General features: G+C 38.9%; 1 protein-coding gene across 1 annotated transcript; it reads right to left on the bottom strand.

Annotated features, from left to right (window-relative positions):
- Positions 1-7,146: 7,146 nt before the first annotated feature.
- LOC105907798 (P2X purinoceptor 5-like) lies at positions 7,147-16,616 on the bottom strand. Its single transcript, XM_042708625.1, has 12 exons — positions 16,278-16,616; positions 15,971-16,121; positions 15,671-15,781; positions 15,388-15,463; positions 14,930-15,026; positions 14,571-14,651; positions 14,286-14,427; positions 8,850-8,974; positions 8,629-8,722; positions 8,480-8,545; positions 8,207-8,265; positions 7,147-7,156 (listed from the first exon to the last, which is right to left on the bottom strand). Exons 1-12 carry the CDS (start codon positions 16,415-16,417, stop codon positions 7,147-7,149), a joined length of 1,152 nt encoding a protein of 383 aa, XP_042564559.1. The 5' UTR covers positions 16,418-16,616.
- Positions 16,617-20,088: the final 3,472 nt, after the last annotated feature.

Below are 20,088 nucleotides of genomic sequence, written 5' to 3'. Positions count from 1 at the left end.
ATCTGTCTACAGGTGTTCCCCATGGTTCAATCCTGGGTCCACTTCTTTTCAGTCTTTATATTAACGATTTACTATCCGTATGCCAAGACTGTGAGGTTCTGACGCAGACGACACTGTGATCTTTGGGTGGGGTAAGAATAACGTAGAGGTCGCTGCTAGGCTTACAAAGGTCATGGTTGATGTGTCTGACTGGTCAAACAAATGTTGTCTTCAGCTTAACACTTCCAAAACCGTTGCTATGTTTTTTTCTAAAACCAGCAAGTCTCACACTGAACCCAATGTTTTTATTTCTGATCAAAGAATCAAGATTGTAAAGGAATACAAATCTTGGTATCTTGATTGATAATCAACTTACTTTTAAAAAACATGTTAAAAAATATGCAAAAATGTTAAATTCACCTTGTCCAACTTTAGGCATCTTAGAAATCAAATGTCCACCGAGGCTGCTAAAATTGACATGTTCTCGCTGATTTTATCTCACATTAACTACTGCTTTCCCACCTGGTCTACTGCCAACTCCACTACCCTTAAACCAGTCATGTCTCTTTACAAACAGGCTCTCAAAAGACCTAAAATCACACCATCACTGTTCAGTCCCCCATAAGTACAGACTTTTAAGTTGGGACAACCTGATCACATTAAAGAACTGCTGTTTAATGTTCAAAATCCGGTTTAACCTGGCCCCCCCACCACTATGCAGCCTAGTCATGTTTAGAACAGCAGCAACCAGTGCTTCTAGAGGGGCAGCAAGAGGAGACTGTGAAATTCCTTTAAAAAAAAGTGTATTTGGACAGTCGGTCTTCCAGTTAAGTCAGCCCGGGAATGGAACCATCTCCCACAGAGCATTAGAGAATCAACCTCATTTAACTGCTTTAAAAGAATTCTCTAAACATGGTTGATAAATAACCAAAAATGTGATCATTAGTGGGTAAGCCGTAGAATTATTTTTGTTTACCACTTTGTTCTTTCCCTTCTACCCATGGTTAAGGACTAAGTGGAGCTTGTATATTGGGATTTTAGTTTATTTTTGATATATTGTCAATGTTATGTTTGATATATACTTTAATGTCTTTGTAGCTGTTCCTAAAATTTTCTCCTCCTGGTTAATGATGAACCATGCTCCAACTGATGGTTGATGAGTTTTTAGTTGCTTTCATACTCCAAACCACCGTAAAAAACTGAAATAAAATGTATCACATTCTAACATCAGCATATGTCACGTAAATGAGTCTTTCCATGATATTATGAATTAACGAATGATCTTTTAACACTTTTAACATAACTAATCAAATAAGACATACAAAACCATACCGTGTGCGCCCTCCAACCAGAAAGTTCAGGGTAGCTAAATCTCTTCGTTCTCACACACATCCTTCTTCGTGCACATCTTAGCTACAAAAGAACAAAACTTACATTTTCCCTGCTATTACCTAAGTGCATCACATGACTATGGTAGCCTATTTGACTCAATTCACTTATTCATCAGTAGTTGTCCTTACCATGTAATACCAAAATTCCACATCAGCAAATAATAAAATACAATTTGATATGCACAAGCACACAAACAAATAAACAAACACAAACATATTTTAATAAATAAAGAAAGAAAATATGCGTGTATTTCAGCGACAGCTACAGCCTTTTTTTTAAGGTTGTATAGCCTTTTTTCACTCTGGCAGGGGGGCTGCCAATGGAAACTACCCTCTTGGCTATAATTGGGTGCATTTACATTTTAATGTTCATGAATGTGCACTGTCCCCTTTGATCAAATAAATAAATTGATTGATTGAGCTCTGCTTTCACGTGCTGAGAACGTGAGCCTTTTCAACCAATTAAATGACAGCATCTGGTCTCTCAGACTCAAGGGCGCATTGGAAAACTTGGAAATGTATTTTTGCAAATATAATGTGCAAAATATTTTTTTCTAACAGGCAATTCAAATTAACAAAATATTGGTGGGGACAATTGTGTCTTTCCCAAACTTTGGTTGTGACTAGTCCCTATGGACCATATGCAAACCTACGCCCTTGCATCAAAGCGTCAACCTGATGGTCATCCTGACAGAACTCAACAAACAGAATATTTTTCGCTTTATCGGTAAAGCTATGCAGATAATAGTGCCACTCTTATTTAACCATTTAACTCAACTATGAGCATTAAATGGAAATAGCTACTGGATACTCTTCTAGGCATGAATGTAAAGCGTTAAGAATATTGTCATAATGATCTCCTAACCTTCCTTGTGATCATCCTGCTATATGTCTAATGCACGGAAGACAAAATATTTCCATTCATGGCTACACTTCAACCATAACCACTTGGGTTGTAGTGGGTAAAGGCATGCAAATGTTAATGCCACGCCACTCGCTGTACTGTCTGTCCTTGTCTGTATTTGTGGATAGAAATTGTTGAATATTTGTGTATCACCTCGCCTTGTGGGATGTTATGTCACACAGTGACTTGAGTGTGAATAAATGCACCCAGATACAGTCTCTCAAGGTTTGGGTGGTATAGCCAAAGGAAGCACGGTTCCTAGAGAGAATACTTTCCCCTCCTCAAACTTTGCTTTGTTCTTAAAATAAAAAATAAATAATACTTAAAGCAATTGGTACTCCATCTCTTTTTTTTTTTAAAAGTGGGGACAAGTGAACCATCTTCAAAAGTTTTGCTATTTTCTAAGCCATGTGTAAAGTTCAGCAGCATCAGATGCATATTTTGGAGAGTCCATCCATTTTCTTGCATCAGCAATACAGATAGCTCAAACACAGTTTCAGCACAAGGTAATTGACCCTTGGGTGTACACTCCCCCTTCCATAGGTAGATCCACCTCTTCTTGGTCACTCAGTTACCGTCTGTCCTCTGCACCAAACATCTGAGGGACTGTACACAACAAGACTGGACGACCTTCAGATACATTCTGGGTTTGTGTGAATTCCATGTCCTTACAACTTCATCAAGTTCTTCCTGCAGGATCACAAACAAAATGCTCTTCTTACCAACAGAAAGCAATATATTCCACAACAGTAAACATAATCTTATCATAAATTGTGTATAATTATGATACCTTATCTTCCTAGAGAGGTAGCTGGCTAACATGTTTGGATTGCTGAAGAGTAGTAACCTTTTAAAGGAAACCTGAAATAACAGTTTGGACAAAATGAATCGATGCAGGTATAATACTAATGTGATATGCGCCTGGTGATATGTGTTCACACACAATAACAGATGTCCATTATCCAACCCCATCAACCGTAGCTAAAATAAAAAAAATGATCATACAGGGCAACCTCTCCCTCTCCTCTTACCTATTCACCCCTCTCTATATCATAATGTACTGTAATTGATACTGGTGATGTGGCCATATTACTTGTCGTTCTCATTGGGTGCCTAAAGTTACCAGAGCTGTATCCCAATTTCTTCCTTTACCCTAATACAGGTTTGCGATCACCCCCAATTTTCATATCCATTTTTATAGTAATTCTGTATGTATCATGTATACATGCATATACCTTCTTTTATGTGTCATGGACTCATCAATCATGTATATATCATGTACATATCCAGCATGTAGGCTATCCTCTTATATTTGTATGAATCCACTGGCTTGCCTCTGATTCCCTCTTCCCCTTCTCTCCTCCTTTTCTTTCTGAATTTAACTGAATTGAGTGAATGTATGTAAAAGTGGAATCAATCCATTTCCTACTTAATTTAAATTGTAACAAAAGGCTGTTAAAAGCTGTGTGTAAGTGTGTAATTTTTACAGAATCACTCCTTATATTGCTTGTGCATCAACCGGAACAGCCTCACAGTTTTACATAATTTCTTTTTAATTGTGTAAATACTGCATTTATGCCTGACAACTTTTCAAGTCAGGATAGGGAATGGGAAGATTGGGCGGAACAGTTCGACATGGCGAGTGACATAAATGGGTGGAACTCCTCCTCCGGTAACTCATCAAGTATTATAATATATTTTTAAAGGTAACTCTAAACAGCAAACACATCAACACAGTGGTACCAGGCTTATGTAAAAGGTCATCCCTGGATACAAATACAGGTAAAGGTAATTATTCATGGTTTTGTTTTTTGTTTGTTTGTTTGTTTGTCAGCATGTACAGTATGCTAAAAATGCTAAAAACGATCTGACTGATTTTCTTGAAACTTGGTGGAGGAAGAACTCGTTAAATTATTGAGCGGATCGAGGATTACACTTGGTAGTTAAAATTTTTCAAAATCAAGAACAGTTCTAAAAGCCCAGAAGATCCAGCCAAACAGAAGGTGTAAAAAAAGGCCGGTGACCGTAGCAGATTGCCCTGCCAATCTCTTAGTAGTTCAGTTAGCAGAAAATCACCTGATGAGTCAGCACGGCAAGTAAATTAGTTCGCTCGTTTGTTTATATCTTAGCGGTGGATGTTGGACTGCATTTCTACTTAAGGCCAATTTATGGTTGTCCGTTTTTTGGAGACACAGAGACACGGAGAGCCCTCTCCGACGTTGCAAACCCTCTCCGAGCACCTCTCCGTGGCCTGACGTGCACCTCCCAAATTTTTTTAACTATCCGACTCTGTCAATTCGTCAATACATTGCAGTTTACCTTGTGGGTAGTAGTATGCCAACCTTAGATAGCTGCCTCAGGCACCTCGCAAATCCCCTCAGATGTATTTTTTTTTTACAATAATGGGGTTTTTACATTGCACAGTGTCTATTTCTTGGTAACTTTTACAAAATCTAAGCAAAAAAAAGTCAAACAAACAACTTTCATGTACAAATACGACCATCTATGGAATTTGGTCCACTGCCATCTTTAAAAAAAATGCTTTACAACACCCACAACCGTCGGAGAACCATAAATGTTCGTGAGCCTGTTGAATCCGTCCGTCCGTAACTCAGTCGTAGAACCATAAAACGGCCTTTACTTTCCTGCAGGTTTGTGCGTAACTGACACACTGGAAGTGAACGTACAAACAAATTGCGTACTGGAATAACTTTTGTTTGTGTTAGCAGCTGATTTGTTAGCATGACTGACCTGTAGATGGCAGAATAGTCACAGTATAATCATTATTGTGCTACAGTCAGTGCCGGATTAAGCCTCGGCTGGCCCTAAGTCACATTTTGAAATTTTAGAGAAATGGACCCCAGACAAAAGATGAACTGATTCAACTAAATATTTAATACAAAAAAGACAAATATTTAATGTGAAAAGAAACTACTTTCAAACTAGTTTAGTCTATACAATTTGCAGTATATGAACATACGTATGCATGACAAAACAAGCACAGATTTGGCACTTTGCTTTACAGTTTACTAGACCTTAGATTAAATTAAACCTTGCATGCTTTTACAACTGCAAACTCTTCAATTACGGAACTGAGTCCAGTTCTAGAAGCAAATCACTTTAAATGCACAAAAGACATACACTGTCACTTTCAAATTACTGCTTGTACTTACACTTACATACTGCCTCTTACACGACAAATACATATTTATCAGAATTATTGCACTACCTGCTACTCCCATTTGTCTGTAGTTTAGTTTATTATATGTTACTATATGTGTATCATATGTTATATGTATATACCGGTATGTTAGTATTATATGTATAGGTTGGTATATGTTTTAGCATATTGTATTGTATATTTATCTTGTGTATTTAGTTATTATATGTTATTACATGTAAATTATGTTCAGAGTACTTGTACAGAGTTTATGTCATGTTATGTTATGTTATATTATGTTTGCTATGTTATGCTATGGTAGGTTGTTGTGTGGTGCCTTGTCCTAAGAATTTCAGTGCCCAGTCTGACCCTGTGTCATTCTGTGCATCTGACAATAAAAGACTTGTAACTTGTAACTTGTAAAAGGGCATGAAACCGACGATATTTACATCTACAATTTTCCTATCAGCACATTAGGCTACACATCAGCATTCTATACAAAGATATTCATAATACAAAATAATCAGTGTATTCAAATAGGTCGGTGACAAATTAAACAATACATTTAATGCATGAAAAGTTCCTAGCAATTTAACAGCTAATCAGTGTGTCTATTTACAGAATCTCGTGGTCAGGTGAAAAATATAAATAAACTTTCTGTCCATTGATAAAACTGTATCACAATACATACTTACATACAAATTATAATACGTTGAAGTTCTCAACATTTATTACATTTTCTAATTTGAAAGTTTATGAATTGTGAGGGGCGTTTTATACAGTGGACTACCTACCCCAGACAGGCATACCGCTTCTGTCTATGGCAATACCACATGAATATAACCTGGAGACCTACATTACACTACATATTCAAAGGTGGCTTCAAAATACCAACACTGACTAAACTCGCTCAATTATGGCGAAACTCATATTATTGTCAAACAAAATGTACAGTTACAGTAGCGCACCGTGAAAATATTTTCGAAAATGTATGTGGCCCGAATTTTGGCTGGCCCTAAGGCACGTGTCTTGTCTGCCCAATGGTTAATCTGGCACTGGCTACATAGTGTTTGGTCTGTACATATTAAGCATGTGTTATTTGTGCAAACCAATGTATACATTATTTCCTTTCTGCTAAACCGCAAACATACAAAAGTGTCTCTGTTTCTTGCTGGGTATGACTGTAAGAGTCGTGTGCATTGCTGTGCTGCCTGCAATCTTGAAGTAAACCCATAAACAGTATTTTGACTCCAGAGGTTTCTTACAGACACACCAGGGCGACACCACCATACCTGAGCCTCAGTCTTTTTCAGTCCTTTTTAGTAATTTACCAGTTTTTCTTAAGAAGATCCAGACAAAAACAGAAGGTTTCCCACGGGAAAAACAGGGTCATTTAATAATTTGAGGGAATTTTAACACAAAACAATTCAAGCAAAAGAGAAAACCAAGAATATCCCCACAAAACTAAAAAAAATGTAATAGAAAATAGAAAAAAATCAAAGGCAGGAGCAAAAAGTAACTCCAGTGTGCTTATAAAGACTCAGTGATGAGATTCCCATAAGGATTATTAGCATAATTAGTCACTGATAAACAGGTGAATGCAGAAATATTGCGGGAAATCTAACAAAGGCAGGAAGTAAGCACAAAAGGTGAGAGGTCAGGTGTGAAGCACATACAAAAAAACACAGAGCCCATGTGGGCTAAAGGAGTCCTTAGCCGCCTCTAGAGGCCAAAAATGTCCCAACTCGTGACAGTTCCAGGATTTTTTTTTCACTTTCTGTAACATCGTGAGATTGGTTTAAGAACTGTAAGGCGCATGGGTTGTAGGTTTGTCTTTCATGTGGGCTGTTAAAAGCTTTGTGTAAGTGTGTAATTGTTACAGAATCACTGCTCATATTGATTTATTTTGTAGAACACTTATCCAAGACTGCCACAACTGTGTTTTCACTTTTAATTCGAATGTCAAAAGAATAACAACACAATTTTTATTTATTTTTCCAACATAGGAATTTGAAAAACAAAAATACATCAGCATAATGACTGGCCATTTTGCGGTTGCCTAACTGCTTTCTGTCTCGTTGGCTTTATTATGGAGTATTGTCAGTACTGATTTGACTTGTCACACTAAATCACTTGCTACACTAAATCACACAATACTGATCTTACTTGTCAAACTAAATCTTCCTTGGCCCTTTTCTAATTGTTGATTGTCTTCACATACAGATTATTCAGTTTTCATGCACATGTTTTCCAACACAGTATCACATTGCAGCTGCAATACAAAGTCCTTGAGAAGCGTGAAGCGGCCATGTTGCATTGATGCCTGTTAGTCAGGCTGAAGCCTCCGCGTCCTTTGAGGAGTCTGCCTGTAGCTTCAGACTGGTGAGTTGTTGCAGCTCATGTGAATCTCCTCTTGAGTTTCAGTTTGTGTACTGGTATCATCCCTAAGAAAAGCACAGGATATTTTCTTTCTTTCTTATATGCTGACTTATTCAATTGCACTCCATTGACATACTACAACAAGTACAGGTCAATGTCAATAATGTGATTATATTAGGGAAAGGCTATTTTTACTGCTCAGCATTTGCCTATTTCTATTCCTTGTTACAAAATGATGAAAAATTAAATGACACTTTTCACAGTCCAGAGTTCTATCCTGCCTGATTTAAACATCTTATGCCTCTCTTAAACCTGGAATGTTCACAGCATTATATTGCCTATATTAACACATAGTGACAGTGATACATTGTGGTTTAAAAATAAGAACAGTACCTGGAGGGGTCAGCCCGACCCATCATGATGCAAAGCAATCCGTCACAGAGGAAACTCCCCTAGAGAAAATAAGTGATGGGCATCTGTTAATATCATTGATAGGCATAATCACAGTATCCACACTAAGTACAAAGAGCATTTTGAGGGCTAAACCGTGAGGGTAGTGAGTCCAAAACTGGAACTGCTGGTACTACTGACCTCTACTGGTTATTCAACCACATTACATCTGGCATCCTGAAAATGTCAACAGTGACATCATGATTTCATACTTACAGCACCCAGTAGAGCAAGTCCTGATCCAATGTTAATTAAGGTGGGGATAATACGGAATTCCCCTGCCTTTGGAAACAAGTACACCAGTGTAATCAAATTGGATCAGTGTTCCCTGCTTTACAACAGAAAAACAAGTATTTCTGTCATACCTTTCCATGAACCATGATGTAGAAACGAATTCCATACACCTTAAATAAAGTCCTGTAGGTCTGTCCAGCTGCATTCTTGTAATAGCGGGCATATCTGGAGATGTAATCAGCGCTAATGTTAATATCTACAATGTGCATGAAACAAGGTGATGTCAGTTCTGCTGAATTGAGACAAACACTGCTAACAGTCTGAATGCCCTGAGTCAGGCAGGAGGCTCTACCTGAAATTAAAGGTAGTGATAGAGCTGTAAAAGTCCAGACGGATGAAGCTGTATTTGGGATGGCACTGGGACGAGCCAATGTCCAGATTGCAGTTCCAGTTGATCAGGATCCCAATCGCTCCACCCTGAGAGGACACACATTGGTTATTGGTTAGTGGCCCAGAAAAAAAGCTGCTCTGTTGTGTTCTGACATTACACACAAGTGCGGCTGGTGGGTGTGGGTGGTGGAATTGTCCATGGTGGAAAATTAAAGGTAATTTCAGTGACATGTTGTTGGAATCAGCTGTATGAGTATGTACGTAGCTATATTATGTGGCTTATGTTGTGTGAGTATGTAGCTATACTATGTTCTGTGTATTTGAGTGTTAGAACACATCCATATAGAAATCTCTGCCCATATTAATGAGCACAATCATAATATGAATATAGATCCCAGATAAGGTCCCGTAGATCTTCATCACAGCCTTATCATACTTCATTGCTTAGTGCTTTCAGCTTATTAAAAGCCAAATAGTTTGTATAGCCAATTTGTCCTGTAGCTTATTCTCACTTTCACATCCAAAGGGCCTACTGTCAAGTCTTGTGTTTTATCCGCAAGACAGTTTTTCAACATGTCTCACGTCTCATGTACGTGACACTAAATCTCACACGGATCTCACTAAATCTCACAGATTTTCACACTCAATAGCACACAATAATAATTACTAGAAGGGTACTAGAAGAGTGCAGACCCCCACCAAGGCCAAAGGCCCTATCTCACAATGTTACAGAAAGTGAAAAATAAAATCCTGGATTGGCTGAACCCAATCCACTTGAGAATTTAACTAGTTCTTCCTTGGCCCATGCTCCACTCCTCCACAAAGTTTCATGAGAATCAGTCAGGTAGTTTTAGCATAATCCTGCTGACGAACAAACAAATAAACAAACAAACAGACAGACAGACAAACAGAAAAACATAACCTCCTTGGCGGAGGTGAGAAGTTCAAACACAGACTACTGCGCAGTGGAAGTGAGACTGGCAGGTTCGCACTGTGTGTCTCACTACCAGTTTTCAATATTCACTATCATCACTGAACAACATAGATCTGTTTACCAATGTATAATGTAATGTAAAAATGTTTGCACATGTTGTCGTCTTGTTTGTGTCACAGCTCCCATCACAGAAGAGAAACGACATTAATCAAGGTTGTAAATTACCTCAGGATTAATGCTGACTCCAAAAAACAACCTGTCATTGCCCTTCTGGATCTAAGCGCAGCTTTTGACACTGTAGATCCCTATATCCTTATTAAAAGACTTGGAAATTGGGTTGGACTTGCTGGTCCAGTCCTAAACTGGTTTAAGACCTATCTAACTGGCCGGGAATACTTTGTCGCCCTTGGAGACCACAGCTCAAAAAACATTTGTATGACCTGTGGGGTCCCTCAAGGATCCATTTTAGGGCCCTTACTTTTCAGTCTATACATGTTACCCTTTTATCACGAGCAGGCTAGACTACTTTGCTTTTGTCTGGTCTACCATCACATCACATCAGTCTGTTGGTGTCACCACCAGAAACTGTTAGTTTCAGAATAGATTTCAAGATTCTTCTCCTAGTCTATAAAGCACTCCATAGTCATGCACCTGAATATATGTCAGACATGCTGTCAAGGTACACACCCAGTAGATCCCTGAGGTCTTCTGGCACTGAACTCTTAACGGTTCCAAAGGCTATGCTCCCAGCCTTTGGAATACTCTGCCAGAAGACCTAAGAATGGCTGAACCGGTGGAAACCTTTAAACGTGCACCTAAGACATACCTCTTTAATCTCGCCTATCATTCTCTGTGATATGTACAGTGGGGAAAATAAGTATTTGAACCCCTGCCGATTTCGCAAGTTTGGCCACTTGCAAAGAAATGTGTGATCTATAATTGTAATGGTAGGTGTATTTTAACAGTGAGAAATAGAATATCAACAAACAAATCCAGAAAACTGCATTTTATAACATTTATGACTTTATTTGTATTTAATGCAGAAAATAAGTACTTTAACCCCCAAGCAAACAGCAAGAATTCTGGCTCCCAATGACCAGTTATGTGCCCAAGAAGCACACAGATTAGTCCTCATTAGGCCTAACAAGGTATGCCTGATCTCAACTGGTGACGTGTATAAAAGAAACCTGTCCAAAGAATCATACTTCACACCTTCAACCTCACCACCATGGGCAAGACCAAAGAGTTGACCAAGGACGTCAGAGATAAGATTGTAGACCTGCACAAGGCTGGAATGGGTTACAAAACCATCGGCAAGCAGCTTGGTGAGAAGCAGACAACTATTGGTGCGATTATTCGTAAATGGAAGCAACATCAAACAACTGTCCATCGCTCTAGGTCTGGGGCTCCATGCAAGATATCCCCTCGTGCGGTATCGGTGATCATCTGAAAGGTGCAGAATAACCCCAGAACTATACAGGGGGAGCTTGTGAATGATCTCAAGGCAGCTGGGACCACAGTCACCAAGACAACCATTGGCAACACACTACGCCGTAATGGTTTGAAGTACTGCAGAACTCGCAAGGTCCCCCTGCTCAAGGAAGCACATGTACAGGGCCGTCTGAAGTTTGCCAATGAACACTTGAATGATTCTAAGGAGGATTGGGAGACAGGATGTGGTCAGATGAGACCAAAATCAAGCTCTTTGGCATCAACTCGACTTGCCACGTTTGGAGGGGGAAGAATGCTGAATATGACACCATCCCCACCGTCAAGCATGGAGGTGGAAACATTATGCTTTGGGGCTGTTTCTCTGCCAAGGGTACAGGACAACTCCACTGCATCGAGGGGACTATGGATGGGGCCATGTAATGTGGAATATTGGGCTTGAACCTCATTCCCTCATTCCCTCCCATTGAAAACGCAACCTTAAGGATTTGGAGAGGATCTTCAAAGAGGAGTGGACCAAAATCCCTCCTGAGATGTGTGTAAACCTGGTGACCAACTACAAGAAAAGTCTGAGGTCTGTGCTTGCCAACAAGGGTTATTCCACCAAGTACTAAGTCATGTTTGCTAGGGGTTCAAATACTTATTTTCTGCATCAAATGCAAATTAAGTCATAAATGTTATAAAATGCAGTTTTCTGGATTTTTTTGTTGATATTCTGTTTCTCACTGTTAAAATACACCTACTATTACAATTATAGATCACACATTTCTTTGCAAGTGGCCAAACTTGCGAAATCGGCAGGGGTTCAAATACTTATTTTCCCCACTGTATCTGTTCTCAGTGGTCTGTAGTGGGTCTGCTGTACCAGTGTATGTAATATTTGTAATATGTTTGCACTTCTAGACATGGTTTTTCATCCCTCTGGAAAATCTGTGTCTCATACAAGTGTTTGTAACCCCCCCCCCATGACAAGCTAACGTTATGTTTCTCCCATCTCCATCCATTCTGGAGAATTTATTTATGCCTGTTAATGAATAGGCCATGTAAAATAACCACACATGCCTAGCTGAAGATACAGTACATATTCAATTTAATAATCTAAATTCATCGAATTGAACACATTTGTAATTTGGGGCTATGTTTAAATAAAAAAATGTAGCCTATAGCTTTCATCTCTCTTGAAATGTTTTTGGATGGAAACTCTTGTTTTCTTTGTAGGCTAGTTTTTCTCCTTTCCCCAATAGCATAGCCTACTTATGATGTGGTTATGTGAAAGAATTATCTTAAGCTTTTACTGCAAGAGCATATAAGGTTCATCTCAGGGAACTATGGTATTCAACGCTAAATAGATACAATAGAATAGAATGGAATTTTATCCTTTATTCCTTTATGTGGCTTTTTTCACTTCTGGGAACAAACTGTAAGCTACTTGGTGCAGTTGATGCATCCAGAACTCCAGCAGAGACGAACTCATGAGTGAAAACCTGTTGAGCAGTGCAATGGATCAATGGGAGAGAGTGAACATATAAAGGAATTAATTTGTGTAACACAAGGCTGCTGGTGACTGTATGTGTAGATATACTGATGATATGCGATATCCCAGAGACGGAGAAAATACCTGGTGCGTAAAACACAACAGCAGCAGTGACCAGTAGCCTACAGGAAGGGGGAAGTATAAGATATGGGAGGTTGCAAGCTATATTTATGTTGATGAATTTGAACACCTGGACCAACCTGACTGCAATTTCTATCTACACTCCTTTGCAGCCAAGAAAAGAGATCTTTGTGGTAAATGCCCTGGTGCGGTGCTGCATTTCTTCTTCTGCCTTTGTCTAATTAGACTACAATATGAGAAGGGAAATTTCAAGAAATGTCATTATTGTGTATTTACTTCATAGATGATATTTGTTTACTGCTGACTTAGCACATAATTCAAGTTGGACCTATTTCTAGACGTCTCTCAAGGTGTTTAACCTTTTAAAAGCCTGCAAGGATAGGTGTTAACTTCAAGGATATTTGAGAGATGAATTGCCTTAGCCTATAACACATTTCCTACCTTGCTAATACGGAAATATGTAGGCATAACGCACCACTCTTCAAATAAAGGGAACGTGATATTGTTTTGCCAGAGATTGGCGCACAACATAGCATTTTGTTAACGGCAACTGTGAAGTTCCCCTTCTGAGTTGCAGTAAATGGCTTAGTTTGCTCAGTGATGTTAACTATCCTCATGTGAAATTATTTAACTGAAAACATTTACGGTGAATAATGGCAGACTTTAAGACTTCACAGACCTTAATAACTTCAAACTGGTTCAGAGAGAATGTGTTTTTATCAAAGGCATATTTTAAACTTTCCCCTACTACTCCAAAAGCTTCACACTGATTATCGCAGAGAGCCTAAATAATTATTTACCAGCATGAGACATGACAGCATGCTCCAACCTCCAGCTATGGTTTCAAGTCACGTCATCAGGTCATATACAATAATGTTAGTCTACTTTACCTCCCACCTGTACTCAGGAGTTTATCACTGCATATATCGCTAGTCAAACTGATACAAAATGTATACTCACTGCTTGAGCCATGTCCTGAAACCTGTGTCCATTCCATGCATGAGCTGGTGTGTCTTCTCCAAGAACTTATGTTAAAGTGTTGCAAAAAATTATACAAGGTGCTACAATGCACCTAGCTACCCCGGAGAACATCTGTCATAATAAGTTTCATCACAAACTTTAAATAAACCTCTTGTAGTCCTGAGATCAATTAGCGTTACCTGTATTTGCATGCAGGGATGACCTATTATATGAGCTTGGTAACACTGTGTTGATTTGTGTTACCTTTAAAGCCTAGTAAAAATATATTTACACAATTAAAAAGAAATTAAGAAACTAAGTAAAGTCATGACGTCATCAGGTCATATACAATAATGTTAGTCTACTTTACCTCCCACCTGTACTCAGGAGTTTATCACTGCATATTACACTTGTCAAACTGATACAAAATGTATACTCACTGCTTGAGCCATGTCCTGAAACCTGTGTCCAGTTTTGTTAATAATATCCCCCAGACGGAAGATGGGACAGTAAGGATGAACCAACTCATCGTAGTTGCACTTCTGTAAATAACTCTTGTCCTGTGTCTCACGGACATTTGATCTGGAATCAATGAAGGATTACAATTAGCTCCATAACTTCTTGTGTGCTCATTCAAGACGGTAGCTTTGAGCCACTGCATCATGCCACTAACAAGATCACATGACTCCATTCTTTCCCCAGAACTGACCAGAGCTTTGACTTACTTTGAGAAGCTGAATCTTGGAAATCTGATGAAGTTCTTGATATAGATGGTAAAGTTTTCAGCTTTTCCTAGCCACGGCACACTGCCAAAAACAGGTTGATGATTTTTACACAAACAGTTTTACTCTCATGTATGTTTCTGAAACAAACCATGGCATTCACCTATTCATGGACATGAACAAACAGTCTGCTTTACAACAGTAATAATTTCATCTAAACAGGATTGTTTGATGGAAGCTCTTGGTGAATTGGTCTACAGACCATTTATTTCTTAATTTACAAAGAAAAAGGTTCAGTGATGAATATTTCCACATGTATGAGTTCTCAGGGAAAGTAAGTGTTGTAGTAAAAAGTGTCTCACTGGGATTTCTGACTGCTTTCAACTGGACACCAGCCATGTATTTCACATGTCCCAGTGTCATTTCTGTCCTTTTTCAAGCACCGACCAGTCTTTATTCCTAAAGTATAGATATTACATGTAAATAAAAAAAATTACACTTTCACCAAAGCAGACAAGGATTCTGTTGAAAATAGTATGCTATTTCATGTTCGCTGTTATCACATTAACAATAAGCAGCTGGACAGCAAAAAGCACTGGTGCAGTAAAAGCACAACAAATAGCCTCCCAAAAGCACAACACTACACTACACCCCATCATCCAGCCAAATAAACCTTCATTAAAGGTATAGCACTCATTTAATGTTTATGTAGGAAGCAAAGCATCTATTTTTCCTGTTAGCACCCCATGGTGACTTGATTTTGTTTTATGTTTGAATAGCCTAATTACACTCTCATAATATGGTACTTCCTTAGTCATACCATGACCAGCTCTAACTGCCTCTCCTGGTGGGCAGTCATCATCGTCACTACAGCGGCCATCCGGAACCGTATCACTCTAAAAGGATAACAATCATAAAGCTATTTTAATCTGTGGGGCAATCTTAATTCATCTTCATATCCACATGGGGGCAGATCATATTCCATGGAAGCCACCATGTTGTGCCACCATGTTTTTACAGTGGCCCAGAACCATTTTTTTGGAATTTAATAATAATGTAATTCAGAATTCAGAGAGAATTCAGGGAATGGGAAAATGTGTGGCACCATGTCTGCTTGTAAACACTGTTAGAGAGGCACTTACTTCTGCACAGTAGTCTAATGTCTGATTTGGTGTTTCTATGAAATTGGTTTTGATGAAAAGATTAGCGTCACCCTGCAAAGACAACAATTGAGAAAATATCTGTCTACAACATTTATTGTAATTTATTTTATTATCTAACTAGAAATGCTAAACCTGTGATACCATCCAGAGATAAAAATAAATAATAAGATAGAGCAGGCAAACTTAATTTTTTTTAAAGATTTCACAAGAACTACATCATTGTCATACGTCTGGACTCACATGAGGTGGAATTACATAGTCCTCCGGTCCCCACAAACTGAATCCTGTGTCGCTGGAATTGATTGATACCACTCCCTTCACTTTGGTGACTACAGAGCTCTGTATGGACTCCTCTACTGATTGATAGCTCTTCTTCATGACAAAAACCCACCTAGGCAAAAGATAAAAGACAAATGTATGAATCAACAACGATAAATATTACTTCATATCACCAAGGAAAATCACTTCATATTACCAAGAATGTAAGTCCGTTAGCAGTTAGTCCGTTCAAAGTCTACAGGTAAGTTTACAGCGGGTGTGTGCTTACCCGATTAGGTATCCGATGATACACAGCTGAATAACTCCATATAATATGCCAAGTTTCATATTCTTCTTATACTTAAGCATATCGAGAAAGTCTTGTTTTCTTAAACGTTGACATCCTCGGGCAATCCTACATCCAGACATGACATTCGCTGGATATTCGAACTTTCGATTTGATCACGACAAGCCTGTTTTATTCAGGCAGGCGCTGGTGTACGTAATAGCTTTCGGTTGTGGCATCAACAAACTCACCATGCAGCTGAAATGGGCACTCCTGACGGAATATTTATCAGTTTGTCAAATAGTGCCTCTTTTATTTAACCGTCTAACTCAACTATCTAACACGTGCAGTAGTTCTGTAATTCCTTTACTGAACACATGGCAGTGTGAGTATTTAATGGAGATAGCTACTGGAAGCTCTTGGCATGAATGTAAAGCGTTAAGAATTTTGACATCCTGGTTCTCCTAGCCTTCCTTGTGATCAGCCTGCTATATGTCTCATGCACTGAAGACAAAATGTTTTCATTCATGTCTACACTTCAACCATAATCACTTTGTTCGTAGTTGGTAAAGCCATGCGAATATGAATGCAACGACACTCGCTGTGCTGTCTATCCCTGTATTTATGGATAGAATTTTTTTTTTTAATTGTTTAAATATTTGTGGATCATAATTTACAATAATTATCACAAATAGTTTGCATTTACAAATAATTGTGACTTTTTCTCTCCATATTTTACTCCCCATAACTTAAAGATAACATGGAAAGACATCCAAACAGATGCAAATACTCAGATACTAAGTCCTCTATGAGCAGCCTTGCCCTTGACCTCGCCTAGTGGGATGTGACGTCACTTACGTGTGAATAAAAGCACCCATATACGGTTTGGGGGGTAATGGGGGAGAGTAGAGCAGGATCGTAAAGAAAACGAAGGTAAAAGAAGTGGTAGCGCACATGACATTTGTGTTTCATTTGAATTGCTATTATTTGAAATAATATGAAAAATTGAAGATGCATTTTTTTTTGTGAGTTGTTCTGTCATTGTATATAATCTATGGTCACTTATTTATAAATTTGAATTAATTAATTCATTTTAAGAGTTTATTTTTATGTTATTGTTTGGTCTTTTTAATTCATTGCTCTTTTTAAACTATTTCATATCAAAATGACAGTCCGTGCTTGGAATAACTGACAGCTAGCTCTGGAAATGTGTCTGCATTGGTAGAGAAGAGACCTGGCCCTCGCTGGCCGCCCTGGCAGGTGGGTAGCCTGCTCGGGCATATGGTAACGTGGCCTTGCCATCTATGCCAACCGGGCATCTCAAACTGATAATGGAGGGCATGTATTCTTGGCAGATCTTCCAAAGTGATAGGCTGTGAAAGAATCTGCTGTTTTCCAGCGAATTCGCCGGATGCCCACGCTTGGTTCAAGTTAGCTTGCTCAGAAATAACAGACTTGTGGAAGACGGTTTAGCGAAAGAATGTGTTTATTCAGCCACTAGCCACGGTCAGCTTGACACAGCACGAGCATGCACAGGCACGTCTGCTGCTAACGGGTCGATCTTCTTTCTCCCTCTCATACATTACAGAAATGTACAAGCATTTATAGTGTGGAAATAACACAAGGTGTAAAGGGGAGGGGATGGGTGTGTCTGGAGGTCAAAGGGGAAGTCTAGCTTGACCGGGGCTATAGCCAGGTATGACCATATAGATGCTAATGCTTTTTGGCCTCAACCATCTTGTGGTGGTTGTAGACAAAGGCCAACTAATGTCTCTGGCTCCAAGACACTCATGGCTCTGGCTCAGACACACCATGTCTGATGGCACATAGACAAAAGGTCAGACGCCAAGCCTGATGCTGTGTAAACTAACTTGTGGGGGTTGAATCAGTATTTTGTCTGGTAGGTAAAATTACAGTCTGATATGATATTCACCCAAATCTAACAGCTGGCTGCAAAGAATAAACTCGTTCTCTCCTTTGCTGTCTGTCTTTTGTTGTTGTAAACAACCCTGCATCCATCACTATGATGCGTGACACGACAGGCCAGAGATGCCACGCAGCTGAGGAGGCGCTGGTTGAAACCTCTGTCTCACAGCTCCATCCCCTTACGCAGTAGACAGATGCTCTTTGTTCTGCGCTATGTTTCAGATCAAGAGGTGCGCTGTAACCAAACAGTCCCAAGCTTTCAACTGTTTCCAAGGAGCAATGCAGATACGTAGTTGGTGTTGGTATGTGTTGTGTGACTGGTGAGGAGAGTTTTCACCTGATAAACCCCTTGTTGTGAACTATTTATTGCTATTAATTCTTATCAAGAAAATCAAGAAAATGTGTGACCCTATTCAATATTTCCTATTGACTACATAGATAAGATGCAACTTACTGTTAGTGGTGATTTGTATAATGTACAAGGTCACAAAAAAGACCTTGTTCGTAAGACCTGAGTCTGTTCAAAACATTTGTTTAAAATACATGTTTTCATGCCGAGTACAGAGGCACCATTGCATACCCATTTGAACAGTGAATATGTCCACAGTCTACTGTCAGCAGCTGTTCCCATACAGTATCTCATCTTTGTCTTGTTCTCCTGCCAGCCTCACTTAAAAAAAACATTACTTTGTCTTGGAGGCTGCCTGTTATGGTCGACCCGCTCATCAATTATACAGTGCAAAGGCTAACAAGACTGAGTGCTGCATGGCTTCATACTGTAGGCTTAGCTGAGCTACTGAGTGTAATGTGCTGTATAGATTAGCAGCATATTTTCAGAATCTAACAGCACAGAATGCATGAAAAAAGACATCTATATCATATATTTGTTGTAAATCAGAAGATGTATAGTTGCTTGTAGTGTTTCCCATGATAAATCCAGACAGGTAGTTACTCTCAATAAATTGTATATGTTCTCACAATTACTGATATGTTGAAGTCTGACATTTTACTACATTTACATTTTTAGGGAAATTCATCCCTATTTATAACTGGATTTATTTCACCAGTGCAGTGCTGTGCTTGCACAATTGGAGGTATATAACAGACACACACTCACTACTCTAACATCTGTGTACTTTTCTAAGAGTGTGGTACAACATTACTTTAATAACTTAGCCTTACTTTCACAATACCTCAAAATGTGTTTTTTTCATCTTCACTGCGATGCCCACAAAGCTCTCATATTATCTCACTCTTTATCCAGTTGATTAAACATATTGTTTACTCCACCGAACCACTGTAGAACCATTTTATCAGTGATGTTGCCCCACCCCTCCGCTCAGCTTTGATAAACAAGAGCACAAGGCACACCCCAAGTTCTCACCCTTAACCAAAACTGGATTACTAACATTTGTATGCCCCCAATTATATAAATTATGACCTAGAATTGTAAGCCTTCATGACAAATTATAATTACAAATGGTGATATGTCTACCATTAGTCTGTAGTTTAGTACTGCAGTGTCTAATGATGGTCTCTGCACACATCCGTGTGCCATTTCCTACTGTGCATTTAACAGTCTCAATTCTACATCCTGGAACTTCTACATTTAAAATGTGCAATTTCCTATTTGTGTTTATTCCTGTCTCAAAAAATGAAGGGAAAGGCTATAGGCAGCATGCTGTAGGCCAATGAGCCTTTCTGTATAGGGTATTAACATCACCATTAGGGTTTATTGTGATGATGGATGAAAAAGCTTTTAAGCAAGACATTAATGCCATTGAACATTATCTGTGGTCTGCATTACAAATGGGAAAGAGATTGCATAAGATCAATGGAAATGGAGCCTAGGAGTGAGTTAATTTGTTTGGGTGTTTTTGGAGCTTTC

This window comes from Clupea harengus, chromosome 9, assembly GCF_900700415.2.
Source record: "Clupea harengus chromosome 9, Ch_v2.0.2, whole genome shotgun sequence".
Taxonomy (NCBI): Eukaryota; Metazoa; Chordata; class Actinopteri; order Clupeiformes; family Clupeidae; genus Clupea; species Clupea harengus.
The sequence above is the reverse complement of the archived record's forward strand: the minus strand, read 5'-3'. Positions and strand labels throughout refer to the sequence as shown.